Raw genomic sequence first — 17,919 nt, 5'->3', positions numbered from 1 at the left:
GAACTTGTCAATGATGTACATTATCACAAGATAACATTTTTGTGGCCTCAGTTGGAATCCATGGACTTTGGCTTGATATGTAAAGTTTTTCCAGCAGGATGGTGCCACATGTATGCGATGCATGAAACCATTGACTTGTTACAGCAGAAATTTCATAGGTGGCTAATTTCAGTTAACAATGATCACAACTGGTCACCAAGGTCATGCGATCTTACACGTGTGATTTTTATCTCTGGAGATTTGTAAATTCCAAGGTTAACAGCAAACGCTAACCAATCATTTCTGAACTTAAAGAAGAAATTTGGCACATTATCACAATTGAGCAACAAGTCTGCAAAAATGTGATTGCAAATCATCAAAAGATTATCAGTGCCGTATGAGATGTGAAAGATATCTGCCAAATATTATTTTCCATATTTAATTGGATTGTTTATTCTTTTAAAGTATATCACAACTTTGCCAATTCATGTATAAATAAAGGTTAATTTTGTAAATTTAAATCCTGCGTTACTTTTGGGACACTCTATATTAATAAAGTTATTTATCTGTTAATGATTACAGTCATTTTCAATCTTATAATATACCTACAGTATATTATATATCTTACAGTAATATTTTAATTTTTACATAAAACATTTAAGTTCTTTTTTATTCTTTTATTTAGTTGTTGAGCGGTAATTCAATACTCTGGGTATTGACCGAAAGAAAAAACAATACTGTGTTATGTACTATACCATAAAAAGTACCACAACTAGAAAGAGAAGAGAAACAAATTAAATAGTATGCAATGGATAAAGTATTTTAACTGAACAAAATGTAAACTAATTTTATTTTATTCCACTATATGTATGTTGTAAAATTCAAAATGAAACTGCAATGATCGGCACAAATTAAAAACAAAAAAAATAGATTGTAAGAAAGGTTTACGGACAGACTATAGGAAATAAGTCAAACTGAACACACACAATTTGTTTTCTATCTTTGTTGAGGAAGCAGCCCTCTACATACAGCAACTAACGAAACAAGGAAAACAGACTTTTTTACCTTACCGACATTTGGATGAAATTAAATCTTTAGTTATATATGCTCAAAAAATTGAGTTTGCTATTCATAATTTTTCTACTGAAAGGGTTGTATTTTACATTTGGGAAAGGAAATAAAAAATAGTTTAATAATCAAAGTTTTTGATTTAACCAAAGTTCATGTTTCACGGTTTGACAGTAGCAATGTTATAATTTAATGCCAATGTATTTTTAAATATCCCTCTTTACTTGAATCTGTCAATCCAACAATTCAATGCATAAAGTTATTCTACACCCAGTTTATTTGCAATCCGAACATGAGTTAAAGAAAGTAAAATGCAGGAAAAAAACATAAATAAAAATGTAAATTTGAAGTTCCACTGAGGTTATTTGTATGAACATGAAGTTATGAATTTTTATAAATAAAAATATTTTCAAAACATCACAATGTCTGAAAAATCAGTAACATATGATTTTTATTATTGTTCAAAACATTTTGATTTGCTTATTACTTACATACGGACCAAGTTTCAAAGTAAATTTCAGATCTGAGGTCAACACCTTTTAAATGAACAAGTATTTGTATTTTAAACCTAGTCATTTTACTTATACATAACGTAATATTTGTAATGCTAATAAACTGTTTTAAATAAAGTTAATGAAATTAGAAATATGTTTCAACCTTTCCACCAAAAATCATCAAGCGTGCAAATACAATAAGCCAATGCAGTAACTGCAAAAAAAAACCTATACTTAAAGTGTTAATCAATAGTAATTAAGATATCTTACATTCTCACTAATTAAGCATAAAATAGCAAATTACACAAACCTGAATGTCCGGTTTTGATGCAGCTTCATCAGTAAATGTTTTTCCTTCAGAACGATGCGATTTATTATTGTTATTACTTGTTGTAGATGTAGGAAATCTGAAAGAAAATTTTCGTTTAGTTGGCGAGGCTGGTGAAATTGGTGCACTCTGAGGTGGTCGTTCAGAGTTCCCATCCATTGAACGTGCAGCCAATTCATTAGCCATTGCAATAGCTGTGTCCAGAGTACGCTCATCAGCAGCAGATATTGGTTTTACCTGTAAATGAATAATATATTAATTTATAGTGCAAAATAATTAGTATATAATGCTTATAGACATGTTCACATGACTATAATAGAATGTGATTACTGAGCATGCTCTATAGATAATCTTGTAAAAACATTTTTATTAAAAATAGTTTCTTAAAGGTTCCATTAATGTACAATAACAATATCAGAAATGTTTAACTTGTTCAGCCAAGTACCTAAACATAAGAGAAAAAAAAATGGTAACATTATGACACAGAGGAAGGTTGAATGAAACAAGCCTTCATGTGTGGCCTCAAGATATAATAATTGACCAAGGTAATTCAATTAAAAACCTCTAAAACAAACTAAGACAATATTTAATCCATTTTGTATTCATCCAAATAGTTCAAATAGTACCTTGAATCTAATCCCTTGCACTCTAAAATATGTTAAGTAGAATGAGAAAGAAGACTAGAAGCATTGTAATTTTTCTTTGTCAAGTAATTTGCTATTTATATGTCTATTTATAACCAGGTGATCATTTGAAAAGTTACCATATTTATTATTCAACACCTATCAGACCCATTGTATTTCTATTTGCAGGCATATACACCATCCACGTATTCTCGGGGAAATCTTTTTAAAGTTATTTTCAAAGGGGTGGAATCCCCGCTACACCTATCCCAACTCAAAAATCTGGAAAAATATGAAACAGTTGAGCGGCCAGCAAAATCTGATCTTACACCACTGGACTTTTTTTTGTGGGGTCATTAAATCATGACTGTGCAGATCAAAACATGTAGCTGAAAATACAGCTGTGTTGTTTTTATTAAGCACTGAATTTAGGAATGAATTAATTTTGTTCAGTCTTACTGCTGTCTTAAGTTTGTTAACAGTGCAGTGTCATAATGCCTTGAAATTGCATAAATGATGTGAATGCTTTTTGTTATGTATGAGGTAAGTTTAATTTAAAATCAAATAGAAAAAACATAACACCTTTAATTAATAAAGCATATCATTTGTACTTTCGATATAAAATTGGTTATCAAGATAAGGTGTGGACTCCTCCTATAGTATACACTAATTGTTCTGTATATTTAAAAGGATGGCTGAAAGGTACACAGAAAGCTTTGTCATTTGGTGTATCTATGGTTTAGTGTGAACCAAAGGATCATGTAACTGACTGTTACTTTTGTTTAACAAGTATGTCTGGAATTTTAAAAAAAATCTAAACATACTGTAAAATATCCTTTATTGCAATCTGCAATCAGGCCTGTACCTTGTAGTGAAATTATTCCAGTTCCTGAGCCACTGGTGAATGTATGTTTTGAAATCGCAATGAAGAATCAGGCAATACTGAAGAAGACAACAATGATTTTGATTATGAATTATCTTCCAATGCGTAGGGGCACTATATAGGGAATCTTGGAGAGCTGTATCAAACCTATCAAATGACTGAACACAAAAAAAAATCTTCCAATAAGCCACACCTGATATCACAAGGTGAGTTAAAGGACTTCGTTAGGGATTTAAATTTATCAAAAATCAAGACTGCAATGTTGAAATTTACTTTAAAAAAAATACAAAAATTTCAGGCTTTCGAAGCGAACAAAAAGAAATTTCTCAGTTCTTTATTGATGAAATAATTTGGTTTATTGCACAAATATTGATGAGCTTATGTTACACTTACGACAAGTTCATAAATCTGACGACTGGCGCCTTTTCATAGATTCGTCCGAGTATAGTTTAAAAATGGTTCTACTACATAATGGTAACAAGAATATTTTGATATCAATAGCTTATAGTATTAATTTGAAAGAAACATACGATGTGATGAAAGATGTTCTTGAAAAAATAAATTATAAAAAACACACCTGGAACATACATGGTGATTTGAAAGTTATAGCTATTTTGTTAGGCATGCAGTTAGGCTAAACTAATTACATGTGTTTTCTTTGCAAATGGAATAGCCAAGGTACGGATAAACATTGTGTTACCAAAGAGTGGAAGACACGATAACTGAACTTCAAATGGGAAAAATATTATTCATAAGCCCTTAGCTGAACCCAAAAAAATATGTTTACCCCCTTGCCACATCAAGCTAGGACTAATCAAACATTTTGTAAAAGCAATAAAGAAAGATAGTTCCGGATTTTTGTACATCAGGCAGAAATTTTTGAATGTAAGAGAGGGAAAAATTAAAGAAGGAATATTTGTTGTTTCTCAAATAAGAGATTTGGTCAAAGATTATGTGTTTAACTCAATGTTAAATAATGTAGAAAGTGCACCTTGGGCTTCATTTAAAGACGTTTGCAAAAATTTTCTCGACAAACAAAAATCCGACAATTTCTACAATATTGTTAATCAACTTCTTACTTCATACAGAACTACATGATGTAATATGTGTTTGAAAATAAATTTCCTCCACTCACATCTGGAGTTTTTCCCAGATAACCTCAAAGATGTAAGTGACCAACATGGTGAAAGTTTCCTCCAAGATATTTTGGTGATGAAAAGCTGTTATAAAGGGAAATGGAATATAACAACCTAGGTGATTACTGTTGGACATTAATTCGAGATGTGCCTGAGGCTATTTATAAAAAAAAAAGCATTAGCAAAATCATTCTATGGTCATGCAAAATTATGAATTTTACAGATTTTAACTATATTTTCCCTAATTTTTTTTGAAGCATAATTTAGTTAAAACTAAAGGTGATAGAAAAATTGTATTACAGATCTGTCTGTAACGTATGCAAAAACTCAATTCAAGAAATGCTATCACACTTATAGAAACATTAAATACTTTTTTTTTGTCTATCAGTTTAATAGTTTAATTTACTAATTTAGTTTAATCTACATAATGATAAACAGTATTTAGGAATCTAATTAACTTAAATTTTATATCTCTCTAATACTTAAATGTTATATCTTACTAATTTTAAATTAATTACACTTTTTTTTTTAATAATTATCACAACTGCCACAAAAATAATAAATTACAACACAAATTATTTTTAAGGATAACTTAAATATTGTTGTAAATGGTTAATATTGCAACATATAAACAGATAAATCACATCAAATTATCATACAAATAATTATTGGAATATAACTTACAGTCGCTTGCTTTTTTTTTCCTCTAGCAGCAGCTATTTCTCGTAATTCATTACGTTTGTTAACAGTATCATCAAGAGGAGATGGGGGTGGTGATGAAGGAGGACATGGTGAAGAATCTAATGATTTGAACATAGCATCCATTTCATCCAGTAGACTAGGTCCAAAATCAAATGTTTTCTGAAATAAAATACGTGTGTGATATTAAAATAATGTATAATAAAATGATTAATGCAATGAAACCAAATTTTTTTAGTTTAATTTTAATACAGATTAGACAAATTTAATTCAACTTGCAAAGCACACAACTGGTTCGAAACAGACTTGGGTTTACCATATTGGAAACGTGCTAATTAAAGTTTTATTATAAATTTAACATCCACATAATTTTCTGCTCATTGCAGAAAATACTGAAGCCAACTTCCACTGATATTTCAACTTTTGATGCTACTTTCTAACAAAAAAAAGACAGATTTCTGCATTCTTAAATAAAGATAATAAAAAAATTGATGAAAAGTAATTGAAGAACCATGGAAAAATGTACAAAAAAAATTATAACTTTCTGTAATATCACATTCACATGATAGAAAAATACATTTTAAGATATAAGATTAAAATAAATACACATGCAACCTTCATAAACACTTAAATTTTTCACGATCAAGTGAAAAATAATATAAGCAATTAAACCTCTTTATATTCTTACTCTGCCATCTAGAAAGAAAATTTAACATAATGGTAAAATTAAAGTCTGTTGTTTATGAATCCCAAAACACTGGTTTTTTATATATCACACTCATAAAATTTTTCTTTTAATTTTTTTTATTCATCTGAAAATGTTATAATAGTTTTACTGTACTAATGTATCAACTTAAAATATAAAGATTACACCAAAATTCATATAAAAAACACATAACATTAGTGTATACAGATTTTTTGGCACACAAAAGGATAACTGTGTTTCTAACATAAATTTTTATATTGAATTCAAAATCCTATCAGTATTTTTCTTTAATGAATATATTTTTGTACAATATCATTTTTTACATATTGCTTTTTCAGAATTTCAGTTTTTTTTTAAAAATATATCTAAAACAATATTTTAAATGATTTGAAATAAAGGATAGGACAAAATTTAAATTATGAAGGCAAGACTATATATCCAAGACGATTCACTCACTGGCACATCGCAACTCATCACATAGTCATTTGCTTAGCGTCATCCAGTGACGCTTCATAAACATACCAGTATTGCACAAATATTAACTCTACATACAACTAGTATGATTTCAACCTGTACTTTTCTAGTTACTGTATGAAATGTGATATCGTAAAGAATAAATATGTCAAGAAAATGTGTAAATCATCCAAATAACTTCTGTTATTTGTGTAAGGATTTGATGATTACAGCAACAAAAATAACTCGACAAATTAAAAAAAAATGCTGTGAACTAAATTTTGGCTGTAAAGTGGGAAATCAATAAAAAAAATTGGATCCTTAATAACTGCTGTTCAAGTTTTGTGAAATGTCCAAGATTAGGCTAAGAATTCTCACCACATGACCTCATGTCATACCTAAGTTTTGTCATGAACTACAAAATTATTCATTGAATTGCTACTTCTGCATTAAAAAAATAAAAGGAACAAGAATTAAATCCAAACACACAATAAAGCATTCAAGTATGCCATCTGTTATAAGGCCTGTTCCTCACAGTAAGTACTTACCTGTATCACATCCTCCAATGCATCTGTAGAAGATGAGGCAGCTATCAAAGTTCAAAATAAGGAACAAGGTAATACTATTTTTAAAGAAAACACCTCTTCTCATAAACCTCATTTGATAGCTCAAAGGGAATTCAACAGCTAAGGATTTAACGATCCAAAAAATAGGCTGAACATTTGGGTTCTACACTAAAAGGCTTAAATCTCCTTCAGGATGGCACTTACGTGTGTTTCTTTCTACCAGAAAAAGTTTCTATTCTACTCTAAACAAAATAATTTAGTATACCGCAACAATATTTGCATTGCAATTTGTGTACTTTTTCATACAACAACAAAGTAGAGATTGTTCACTGATTTTTCAAATTTGTTTGATGGCTGACCTTTTCAGCAATGGAGACAATTTCCTTTCATGCCTTTAGCTTTTGCAATTAATATGAAGCAAACGTACAAAAATATTAATTTCAGTTGGCAAAAATTCAATATGACGTATTGTAGAACTGTATTTTGCAATTTAAAAGTCACTGCCTCTTTTTAATTGGTTCGCAGCTCAGCTACACTAAATGTTGATTCTTCTGCAAGTGGGAAAGCAGTGACAAGAAAAGTCATTTCTTCATCAAAATGGTATGCTAAGGGATTACAAAACCATAATCAGATGGAAAAAAATAGCCCTGGCTTTAATTATTTGAAGGAAAAATTACCTGGTTTTAATGATGCTAAAATCAAGAAAGGAATCTTGTGGGCTATCACATAAGAAATTTAGATTAAACATGGAAAAGTTGAAGAACTGTTAAACCAAGTTGAAAAAAGCCTGGAATCATTCAAAATGATAAGAATAGTTTTTTTAAAATCATAAATCCATAACTACTTTGAGATTGTGAATGAACTGTTACAATACTACACAGATATGGGATGTTTAAAAAAAATTATTTCTTGGACTACCTGGTAGATATCTTCCTAGACAATCTTGGTACTGTTAGTGACAAACACACCAGGACTTTCACCAAGATATTGCTGCCATGGAAAAGAGATACCAAAAACAGTAAAAGGTAAGAATACTTGCCGATTACTGTTAGAAATTAAAGAGGGGTGTTTCAGATGCCAAACACATCACATTTTTAGTAAGATAAGATGTGTCATGTATGTAAGTAACTAAGCTCATTTCTTTCAAATTTAACCTAAATGCCACAACAAAATGATATGCAAAACAATTTTTACGATTAAGCAGACTTTTAGGAATGAAGCTATGGGGGTAATACAAATTAAGGTGGTATAATCTTTTTCAAAATTAAGTTGTCAGTGATTAGTAAAATGGTAGGATATTAATAAGTTGAAATCCAAATGTCATTACAACATATACAGTTTCATAATGGATAATCGTTGGTAGACTGTTCAAGAAATTGTAAATGACATTAAAACTAGCAATGGTTCCATAAGATGTTTCAGGCACACAAAGTGTGGTGGCAAAATTTGTGCCAAACCTGCTTTTACTTGAACAGAAAGAAATTTGTTTTGATGTTGCACAGGATAGGAAGGGCAGGATGGAGTGCAATAACAGTGACCTTAACAACAATGATAATTAGTGATGAATGTTGGATGTAATGACATAACCGATAACTGATCATTTATGGGTTGCTCGTAAACTGACCAACCCATAAACTGACTTCTGTCAGTTTATTGATCTAGCCCATAATTACAGGAATGATGAGGTGAAATATCCCATATATTGTCCCTGGCGATATTGTATGGGATATTTCGATGATTATGGGAGAGGAAGATGAATCCCAGCAGACAAGTAAGTATAAGATATACTTCAACATGAGATTTAGTGACTGAGAATCTTTGGCCAAGATATTCAAAGCGGTTAGGAGGGACCTTTGTAAAGTCTATAACCCAAGTGTTCTTTGGGGCATTTGGAGTTCTAGTTAGGAAGATTTTGGTCTACCTATACCGAAAACATGCAGAACCCGTTTCAGTAGTTATACCAGAAAATGTGGAGGCTTAGCAAGATTGAGATCAAGATCCAGGTTGGCCTCGGCAAGGGCTGCTCCCCATGTCAAACACAGTAGAGAGGTGGTGGTTAAAGCACATGGTAGGTCTTATACTGACTTGTTAAAAACTATGAAGAGTACAGTCACTAAGAGGAAGTCATAAAGGTCCTATCCTTGCGAAAGGGCAGGAACGATAAATTCCAGGTGCATATTAAAGGAGCACAAAAAGTGGAGGAATTCAAGACAATGTAACATGACAAGGCAGCAGACCTCTGAGTTGATCTGAAGTCAACTTGGAGGTGATCCAATGCATGGTTGACCACATCAGAGTTATTGATGTGAACACAACCGAAAGAGAGGTGGAAGAGGCAACAGTCAACGTTATTGGCAGAACCTATCAGTTTTGGATGACCTCTCTTAGAATGGCTTTCATTGATACCCAAAATGCTAATGTGGTAACAATGCGCAGAGCTGTTCTTAAATTGGTGAAAGAACGAATGAAAATAGGATAGGTCCATTGTTGGGCACATATTAGAAAGGACACTAACCGGTGTTATAGGTGTTGGGGCTCCAGACACACGAGCTCAAAGTTCAGGGGCCAAACAGATTAGATCTTTATTTTAATTGTGGGCAGAAAGGACATAAAATACGCAAATATATAGAACCCACAGTGTTTAGACAGCGTTTTGCAGTGTGGCAAACCATATCATCGCACCAGAGGCAGGATGTGCGGCTCGGTAGGCAATGCTTAAGTTACTTCAGTCTAATGCCAATCAAAGCATACTTTCCCACGATCTGGTGGGACAGATGGCCAGTGGGATAGGAGCCAACATTTTAATCATGACTGAGCCAAACAGAAACACAGCAGCTAGAAGCGACTGGTCCTCAGATGTGTCAGGGGAAGTTGCAATAAAGAACATCAGTAACAGGTTGGCCTGCCGTTTGTATCACAGAGATGTCAGCATAGTAGCAGTAAAATTATCAAATGCTGTTCTTACTGGGGCGTATATTAGCCCCAATTGCAACCTGCCAGATTACAAGAGCTTTATGGGGAGACTACATGGGCTGGTAGTACAGTCACTGAAGAAAGCTATTCTGGCAGGGGACCTTAACTGCAAGGCGATCATTGTTGGCAGTCCATACACCAACAGAAGCAGCAAAGTTTTAACAGAGGTGATGCAAGCAGCTGGATTTTATTGCATAAATGATAATACCCTGATGTACGAGGCGAGAGGCCATACGTCAGTACTAGACCTCATCATACTTGACAGAGGTTGGAATCACAGTAGATGTACATGGAAAGTCCTTAGCGATGAAACGGCCAGTGATCACTGAGCCGTTTTCTTAGAGATGAGTGATGCCTCTTCAATTCAGTGGATAGATAGAGACCACAACGGCTTACTCAAAGGCAAATAGGTGGTCTCCAAAGTTGCCAAGAAGATCAGCAACAGAAGGTAGATGATGTCCGAGGCTCTTCAAGGCATTATAGTTCAGGAGATAGTGCTAATACTGAAAAATAACAGAACTGATAAGAAGGTATTCTGGTGGATGGAGGAAATCGTCAAAGCATGACAGAACTGCAGCGTTTGAGATGTCGTATGCAAAGGCTGCGATGAGCCGGCAAGGAAACATGAGACAGCCGCAAGAAATTATGTAGACTGCAGGAGTTCACTCAATTAAGAATAAAGCAGTCCAAGAGAAATAAATAGTTAGAGCTACGTAGTGACCTTGATGCAGATCCGTGGGGGCGGGCATATCAAATAGCAACTAAGAGATTAGGCTGATGTGTTTCCGTCCTCATGAAAGAAGATGTGAACGCACAGATAGAAAGGCTGTTCCCTGGAGATGAGATTGCAGTATCTAACATTATACATTGCGTGCATAAGCACTTCTCCCAGAGAGAAATCATCATGGCCATAACGAAATTAAAAGACGAAATGAATCCTGGGCCGGGTGATATTCCGGCAGCCATCCTCAAGGGGTTGGTGAAAGTATTCCCCTAAGAGATAACAGATGTAGCCAATTATGGGCTGGAAAATCAATGCGTCCATGTGTATGATGGAAAGAGGCTCGCCTCGTACTCCCCTCGAAACATCGTAGGGAGGAAGCAGACATACACAATACATACCGCTGTGTTTGTTTAACAATAAGGTTGCTGGCGCTCCGTATAATTGAATAACTGGATGCGGGTGCTGGCATCCACAACAACCAGTGTGTCTTCTGGCCCAGCTGGTCAATGATACATGCAATTCAGAAGGTGATCAACTGGGCAGCAGAGGTAAGAAGGGAAGCCTGGAGGACCACAGGAATGCTGATGCTAGTGTCACTTGATGTTAAAAATGCTTCAGGACACGGACGAGGGAGTCAATCATGTTAGTGCTTAAAGCCAAGGGGCTGAGTGACCACTTGTGGTGGCAGACAGGAGACTATCTATCAGAGTGCTGGGTGATTGCAGATACACAAGATGGCTCTGTGTGCTTTCAGGTCTCCCGAGGAGTGCCGTAGGGGTCAATACTTGCCCCCCTGCTCTGGCTGGATAATAATGTACGATAGTGTACTTGGTCTCCACCTGCTGGAAGGAGTAGAGACCATGGCATATGCTGATGATTTAACAGTTCTTATTAGCAGCAAGACAGAGGCTGAACTCGAGGGAAATACAGCCTTGGAGATGATCAAAAAATGGATGTCTGATAACAGATTAGAGTTGGCTCCACACAAGAGTGAGTACATGGCACTCACAGACAGATGTAATATAGGCACAATAAATCTCAGAGTGGGGGGGGGGTCAATTGAAACAAAATAAAAAGAACATCAAGTATCTGGGCGTGACTATAGACCATGTCTGCAGATTCACACAGCACATTGTTGAGAGTTGCAAAAAAGCCGAGAGGACTCTGAAGGCCCTTAACTTGATTGTGACAAATCGTGCAGCTCTGCAGGAGTTTCAGGGACAGCAGTTAGAATTAAGAGGAACCTAAACAATTTACAGTGTTCAAAGGCACTCATCGAAGTGACTTCAGTTTACAGATGAGTTTCAAAATGAATTCAGAGGTTTTAAATCTCTGAAGTTTTACATACTCTCAGAGTTTTACATACACTGATTTTATACATGAAATGATAAGAGCAACTCAAACAGTTTTAGCTGTGCGCAAGCTCATAAACTGTTTTCTGTACCTTCTGCTTAAAGTACTAGTAGCAAAGATGGTGACCCTGCAACAGAAAGTGTTCTGTGTTTTGCAGTTTGCAAAACGAGAATATCTAATTACCATTCAATGTGTGTTCCATTTGAAGTTCTGCTGTGATCTCCCACATGACAATAACATTCATAGATGGTATAAACAATTTGAAACTACTGGCTGTATTTGTAAAGGGAAAAGTACAGGACGACCAAGTGTGTTCAAAGACAATGTTGAACGTATAAGAGAGTCTTTTGTGTGTAGTCCTAAGAAATCCGAGGAAGGCTAGCCACAAATTAGCAATTCCAGTGATGTCTGTGTGGAGGGTTTTAAGGATATGCTTACAACTGCATCCATATTTGTTATGACCTTTAAAGCCTATAGATTATTATGGTTTGCATGCTAGCTCTGTAAATGAAATTATGCACTGTGACAATGAAAAGGCACAAATGTTGAGCCCTGATGTCCATTTTAAAAGTAGCTACCTCTTTTCAAGCAAATGCTAAACTTAATGCTGCCTGTTTATAAATTAATATACATATTAATATGAATGATTATATTTCCCACACTGTTTCATATAAATATGACAAAAATAACATGCACATGTCATGTACAGTTTAAACAATTAACTAAATATGACCCTGCAAGTGCGACTGGCACTATTTCAACAACTGGGTTTTCATAAATGGTTTAATGGCAACAAAATGATAACAGATGCCTTAAAAGGGCAATAGGCCATGAAGACCAATCAACATAATCAAACAAGATGACTATTCACCTAATACCTGAGCATTATTAGAACACCAATTAAGAATGAACTAAAAACACCACAATACAAGATATCATTTAAAGGATGTCTTATGTTAATATAAAAATCAAACTGTAATTTTTTCTTAAAAGAAGAAAACCAACCTAGCAGAAAATACATTAGAACTTCTTAACAGAAACTCTCATGTACGGTACAACCCATAAAAATATTTAATCGATGTGTTACGGATTGATAAATTAAAACTCTTAATTATAATGAAGAGACTTGTCTAAAATACTTACTTCAAAACGAGGGCTTTCTGCTGCACTTTCTTCATCAGATATCTCATGATATTCATGATCAGTTAACAACTTTCCAGGTGGAATAATTGGTTTACTCTCATTCCAAACACCCATCCCTAAAAAATATAAAGTGTATTTATTTTTTTTATTTTGAGATTATATTGCTTTAAAGTACACAAATTGCAGTTTAGCTGTTAATTTTGACAGTACCAGGTTGAGAAATCCTAAGTGTTTTATTCACTCTACAAAGAACCAACAAATAATTTATTCAATAATTCATAATAACTACGGTATTTGCACTTTATGCAGCTCTATAAACAGCATATATTTGCTACTTTGTAACAAAATAAACACAATTAATTAATCTAAAATTAACATATATAACATATATAACATATATATATATATATATATATATATATATATATATTTTTTTAAAAACATACACATAAAAAATATATATTATTATTAAAACAAAGAAAAAATATATAATAAATAAATTTAACATATATGTATATATATATATATATATATATATATACACACAAACACACATATATATATATATATATTGTAATTCTGTATTACAAAAAAAAAAATAACATAAAACAAAAACATTTAATGGCATCGCCAGTTTTAGTATATTTCTTGATATATATGGTTTTCTACTAGTACTCTTCTAACATCTCCTCTCCAGCCTAACTATTTCCTTTTTAACTTCATTTATTTTTTTTCAACTGAATCTTCTTCTGCAATACTTTTAGCTTATGATCTGTTCAAATTTTAACTTAACATTTTCTTAAAGCTCAACCTATACCCCCAATATACCCCAACTGCCTGTATCACATCTCTTAGTTCCCGTTTTTTAATTTCTTAAAATTTAACTAACTTTTCATCATAATAAATTAGATCAGAGTAAATGAATATGTTTTGCAGCCTATAATTTGATTCTGAAATCTTTGCCTACCTATTAAATATCCATTCAATATTTTCCTCCTGTACGTCTTGGTCTTACAAATAATACATGGTATGTTTGTGATTTTTAAATAGGGTGTCTGAGATTACTAACATATAGTTAATATAAAATTTTAAAAGCAAAGTTATTTCATTTCATTGACCTAGTCTTCCAAATGTAGTTTTATTCAACTCCAGTTCTCTTACAATAATATTTTAGTCTCCCTCAACTATCATCTCCTTTTAAACATTTAATAAAATCATCCATTTCTTCACATATATTTTATACCTTCTTGTGAGGAGGTTTGCATATAAATGATTATGAATTTGATAACAAATTCACAATATACAAGAAATATTCATAAAGTAAGGGCTGTTGTCATTAAAAAAAAATAACTTGTGAGAAAAGGTTTTTACTTTACAGTTTTAGTTTACTATATATCTACTTTTCAATTTTCCACAATCATCATTCAGTTCTAAGCACTTTTTGTAATGCTGCACCAGTTTCTTTAACCCCTCTGCATAGAAGTTCACCATCTGGGAATTGAACCAGTCAACAACAGCAAGTCTTGAGTTCATCGTTTTCAGACAGTTGTCCACCAAGCCACTTTTTCAAATGCAGGAAGAGGAAGTAATTGCTAGGTGCGAGGTCGGGACTATATGGAGGGTGGTCAAAAGGTTCCCAATGAAAATCTTGAATCTTCTTCTTGGTTAAGGCAGTGGTGTGAGAGTGCACATTGTCATGACGGAGGATTATGCCAGACGACAGTTTTCCAGCGTCGTCAATTTTGGAGCACGTCTTAGTTTGGTGAGTGTTTCATAGTACACATCAGCTATAACTGTTGATCCACGTTCCATGACATCAACCAAAATAACACCACCCTTTCCATCCCAAAAAAAAGTAACCAACATTTTTCAACTTGAGTATAGAGATTGCTTAAACATTTTTGGTTTTGGGGAACTTGAATTGTGCCACTGCATTGACAGTTGTTTCAATTCTGCACTGGTGTAGGATATCCAAGTCTCATCGCCCATAACAATGTGGAAAAATCATCTCCATCTTGTCGATAGCAGTCCAAAAATGCTCGTCTACTGCACATTATTTGCTCTTTGTCTTGGTCAGTGAACATTTTCAGTATCCACCTTGCATACAATGTGATATCCCAGCTTTTCTGTGACAATTGTGTAGATAGAGGTGCATCCAGCATGTGAAATTTCATCAGTCAGAGCACTAATTGTCAATCGCTGATCACACCGCAATTGTCGGCGTTTTCAACCTGAATACTAGGGTTGCCACTCTGCTCCTTGTCATGCATATTTGTGCAGCCACTTTTAAAGTCTCGACACCATTGTCTAACCTTTCCTTCACTCATTACTGTAGGTCCGTACACTAGGCACAACTTCTAATGAATTTCAGCAGCTGAAGATCCTTTTGTACACAATAATCGAATCACAGCATGCTTCACTTCAGGGAGAAACGATTGTTGCAGACATTGCTACCTGCATTCACTGGCAGGCCAATGGCTATGGAATCAAAGCAACTGCAATGGCTTCATAAATAGCCGATAGATGGCCCTGCATGCATGAAACTGTGTTCAGACACGCTAATAGTTAAATACAAGCCAACGCCCCTTACATTATGAATATGCCTTGCAATACTATGTATATATAATATATATTACACATATATATAAATATATGCTACACATTAAGTAACATCCGTATTCAAATTATAACTTTGTAAAAATTATAAAAAACAATCAAAGATATTTTTAAAAATAATAAGAAAACCAGTAATGCTTTTCTTGGGCAACAAACAAAATTAAATAAAGAAAGATGGTTTTATCAATCAAAGTAAAACAAAAAAATGTCAATCTTACCACTATTTGTCTGATCTGTGGGTAAAAGTGGCACTTTATCTGAAAAATTTCGTTCAACACTATCTTCATGAGGTTTGTATGGAGTAACCACTTGATGAGGGATGTGATCATACTGAAACAAAATGTAATTTATTACTTATAAATAAACAAATTTTTCACTCTGTTCACCACAGACACTATTTACATAGTGAACATTGTTACTCTCAGAGATATCAACCCAGATTGGCACCTCGTATCCTTCAAATACTTTACATAGTCACTACCATATGAAGACAATTAGTCTTTATTACTGTGAGATTGTACAGGGAGGGTGTTGCCACCCTCCCTGTACAATTATCACTCACTAAAATATATTTATATACACACATGTAATTTTAATTCTTCAAAAGAATTTTTGGGGTATATACATTAAAAAAAGTGCTGAAATTTTTTTTTATAAGTAATTTTAAATGCTAGATTGCAAATTTTACTAAATCTATGTGTAACTTTTATATATTATTATTGAAAAACAAAGTACATTTTTTTTTATATTTTAAACAAAGAAGTTTTTGAAAAGGTTGATTTGTTCTTTGCAAATATTTTTATTAGACTGTGAAATTCTATAAATAAAATAAAGGGAAAAATTATCATTTGTATTTCTTTTTAATAATATTTCAACTATTTAAAACTGATCAAGTTTTGGATATTGTGAATTGTAACTGTTTTAACTAATATAAAGAATTTTATTATGCTGATAATTTTATTTACTCAATAACATATTAATAAAAAAAATACTATGCCTTTTTCCCCCCAAGATGAATTCTAAATAAATTAAAAAAATTACAAAATTACCCATGCTTCACATATCTCAGTCAATTAGTCTATATTTAAGAACCTTATCTCTACTCCAAAGAAAGAAAAGTTTAAGTTTTTTAAACAAGTATAAATCTCTCAAAGGGAGCAAGTTCAAGATACAAAAAACAGCAATGAATGTGTCCTAGCAGATATTCTACATATAAGATCTTTCTGGCCTATCACTATAGGTCGGATTTTATTTAAATATGCACCACCCCAACACTCAATTCCATATCTTAAACGAGATTCAACCAAAGCCAAGTAAAGCATTTTTAGAACACCAATCGTGCAGAAATCCCAAAAATAATATAACTTTCTCATGTAACACAACATTTCATTCTTTAGACTAAGAATATGTTTTTCCCATGAAGGATTGCAATCAATAGTTACACCCTAGATATTTCATACTATTGACTTAATCAATATTATTGCAACTCCACTCAGCTCTTCTAGAGAAAGTAAGATTATGGTACCTAATATGCAAGTTGCTAGTTTTCTCACCCTTTAACTAGATTATATGTTTGCATTTAGATTCATTTAACGTAATTCCATGTTTGGTCAACCACAACCTAATTTTAAATAAGTCCTCTTTGATAGATTTCTCTATAAAAAAGCACAGTATCATCTGCATATGAGGTCAGTCAAGTAACTTTGAAATTTGCCAGAACAAAAGTCGTTAATATAAATTAGTAACAGCCCAAAACTGACCCTGAGGGACCTGAATACTATAATACTCCCTTGTTACCGAGTGTATTTTTAATTTAACCATTTGAGTTCTTCCCTTTAACTAGGATTCAAACCAGTTAAAGGCTAAACCTCTTATACCCCCTTGCCCCATCTTATTCAATAACATATGATCAACGACATCAAAGGCTTTCTGGATGTCCAGAAAGAGGGCACCAACTTTAGAATCTTCACTGATGCCATTTACCAACTGTGAGACAAATTTAAGTAAGTACTTTCAGTGCCTAAATTTTTCTAAAAGCCAAATTGATTGACAATAAAAAAATTATTTTTATTAAGAAGTTAACCGGTCTTAACTTTACTTTAAGTCTTGACTTTACTACAGTTTTCAGAATCTTTGAAAATTGTGAAAGCAGGGCTATGGACGTAACTTTCTGAT

General features: G+C 33.1%; 1 protein-coding gene across 1 annotated transcript in view; it reads right to left on the bottom strand.

The window, feature by feature from the left end:
• Window positions 1-17,919, bottom strand: part of Ack-like (activated Cdc42 kinase-like) — a 120,560-nt gene that overhangs the window by 53,197 nt on the left and 49,444 nt on the right. The window contains exons 13-16 of the mRNA XM_075355796.1: window positions 15,963-16,074; window positions 13,129-13,244; window positions 5,196-5,372; window positions 1,852-2,106 (exon numbers count right to left, since the gene is read on the bottom strand). Of these exons, the coding sequence (XP_075211911.1) occupies window positions 1,852-2,106; window positions 5,196-5,372; window positions 13,129-13,244; window positions 15,963-16,074 (660 nt within the window). The remainder of the gene's footprint in view (window positions 1-1,851; window positions 2,107-5,195; window positions 5,373-13,128; window positions 13,245-15,962; window positions 16,075-17,919) is intronic.

Source organism: Lycorma delicatula, chromosome 2 (genome assembly GCF_047948215.1).
Source record: "Lycorma delicatula isolate Av1 chromosome 2, ASM4794821v1, whole genome shotgun sequence".
NCBI lineage: Eukaryota > Metazoa > Arthropoda > Insecta > Hemiptera > Fulgoridae > Lycorma > Lycorma delicatula.
This window is presented reverse-complemented; position numbering and strand designations above follow the sequence as displayed.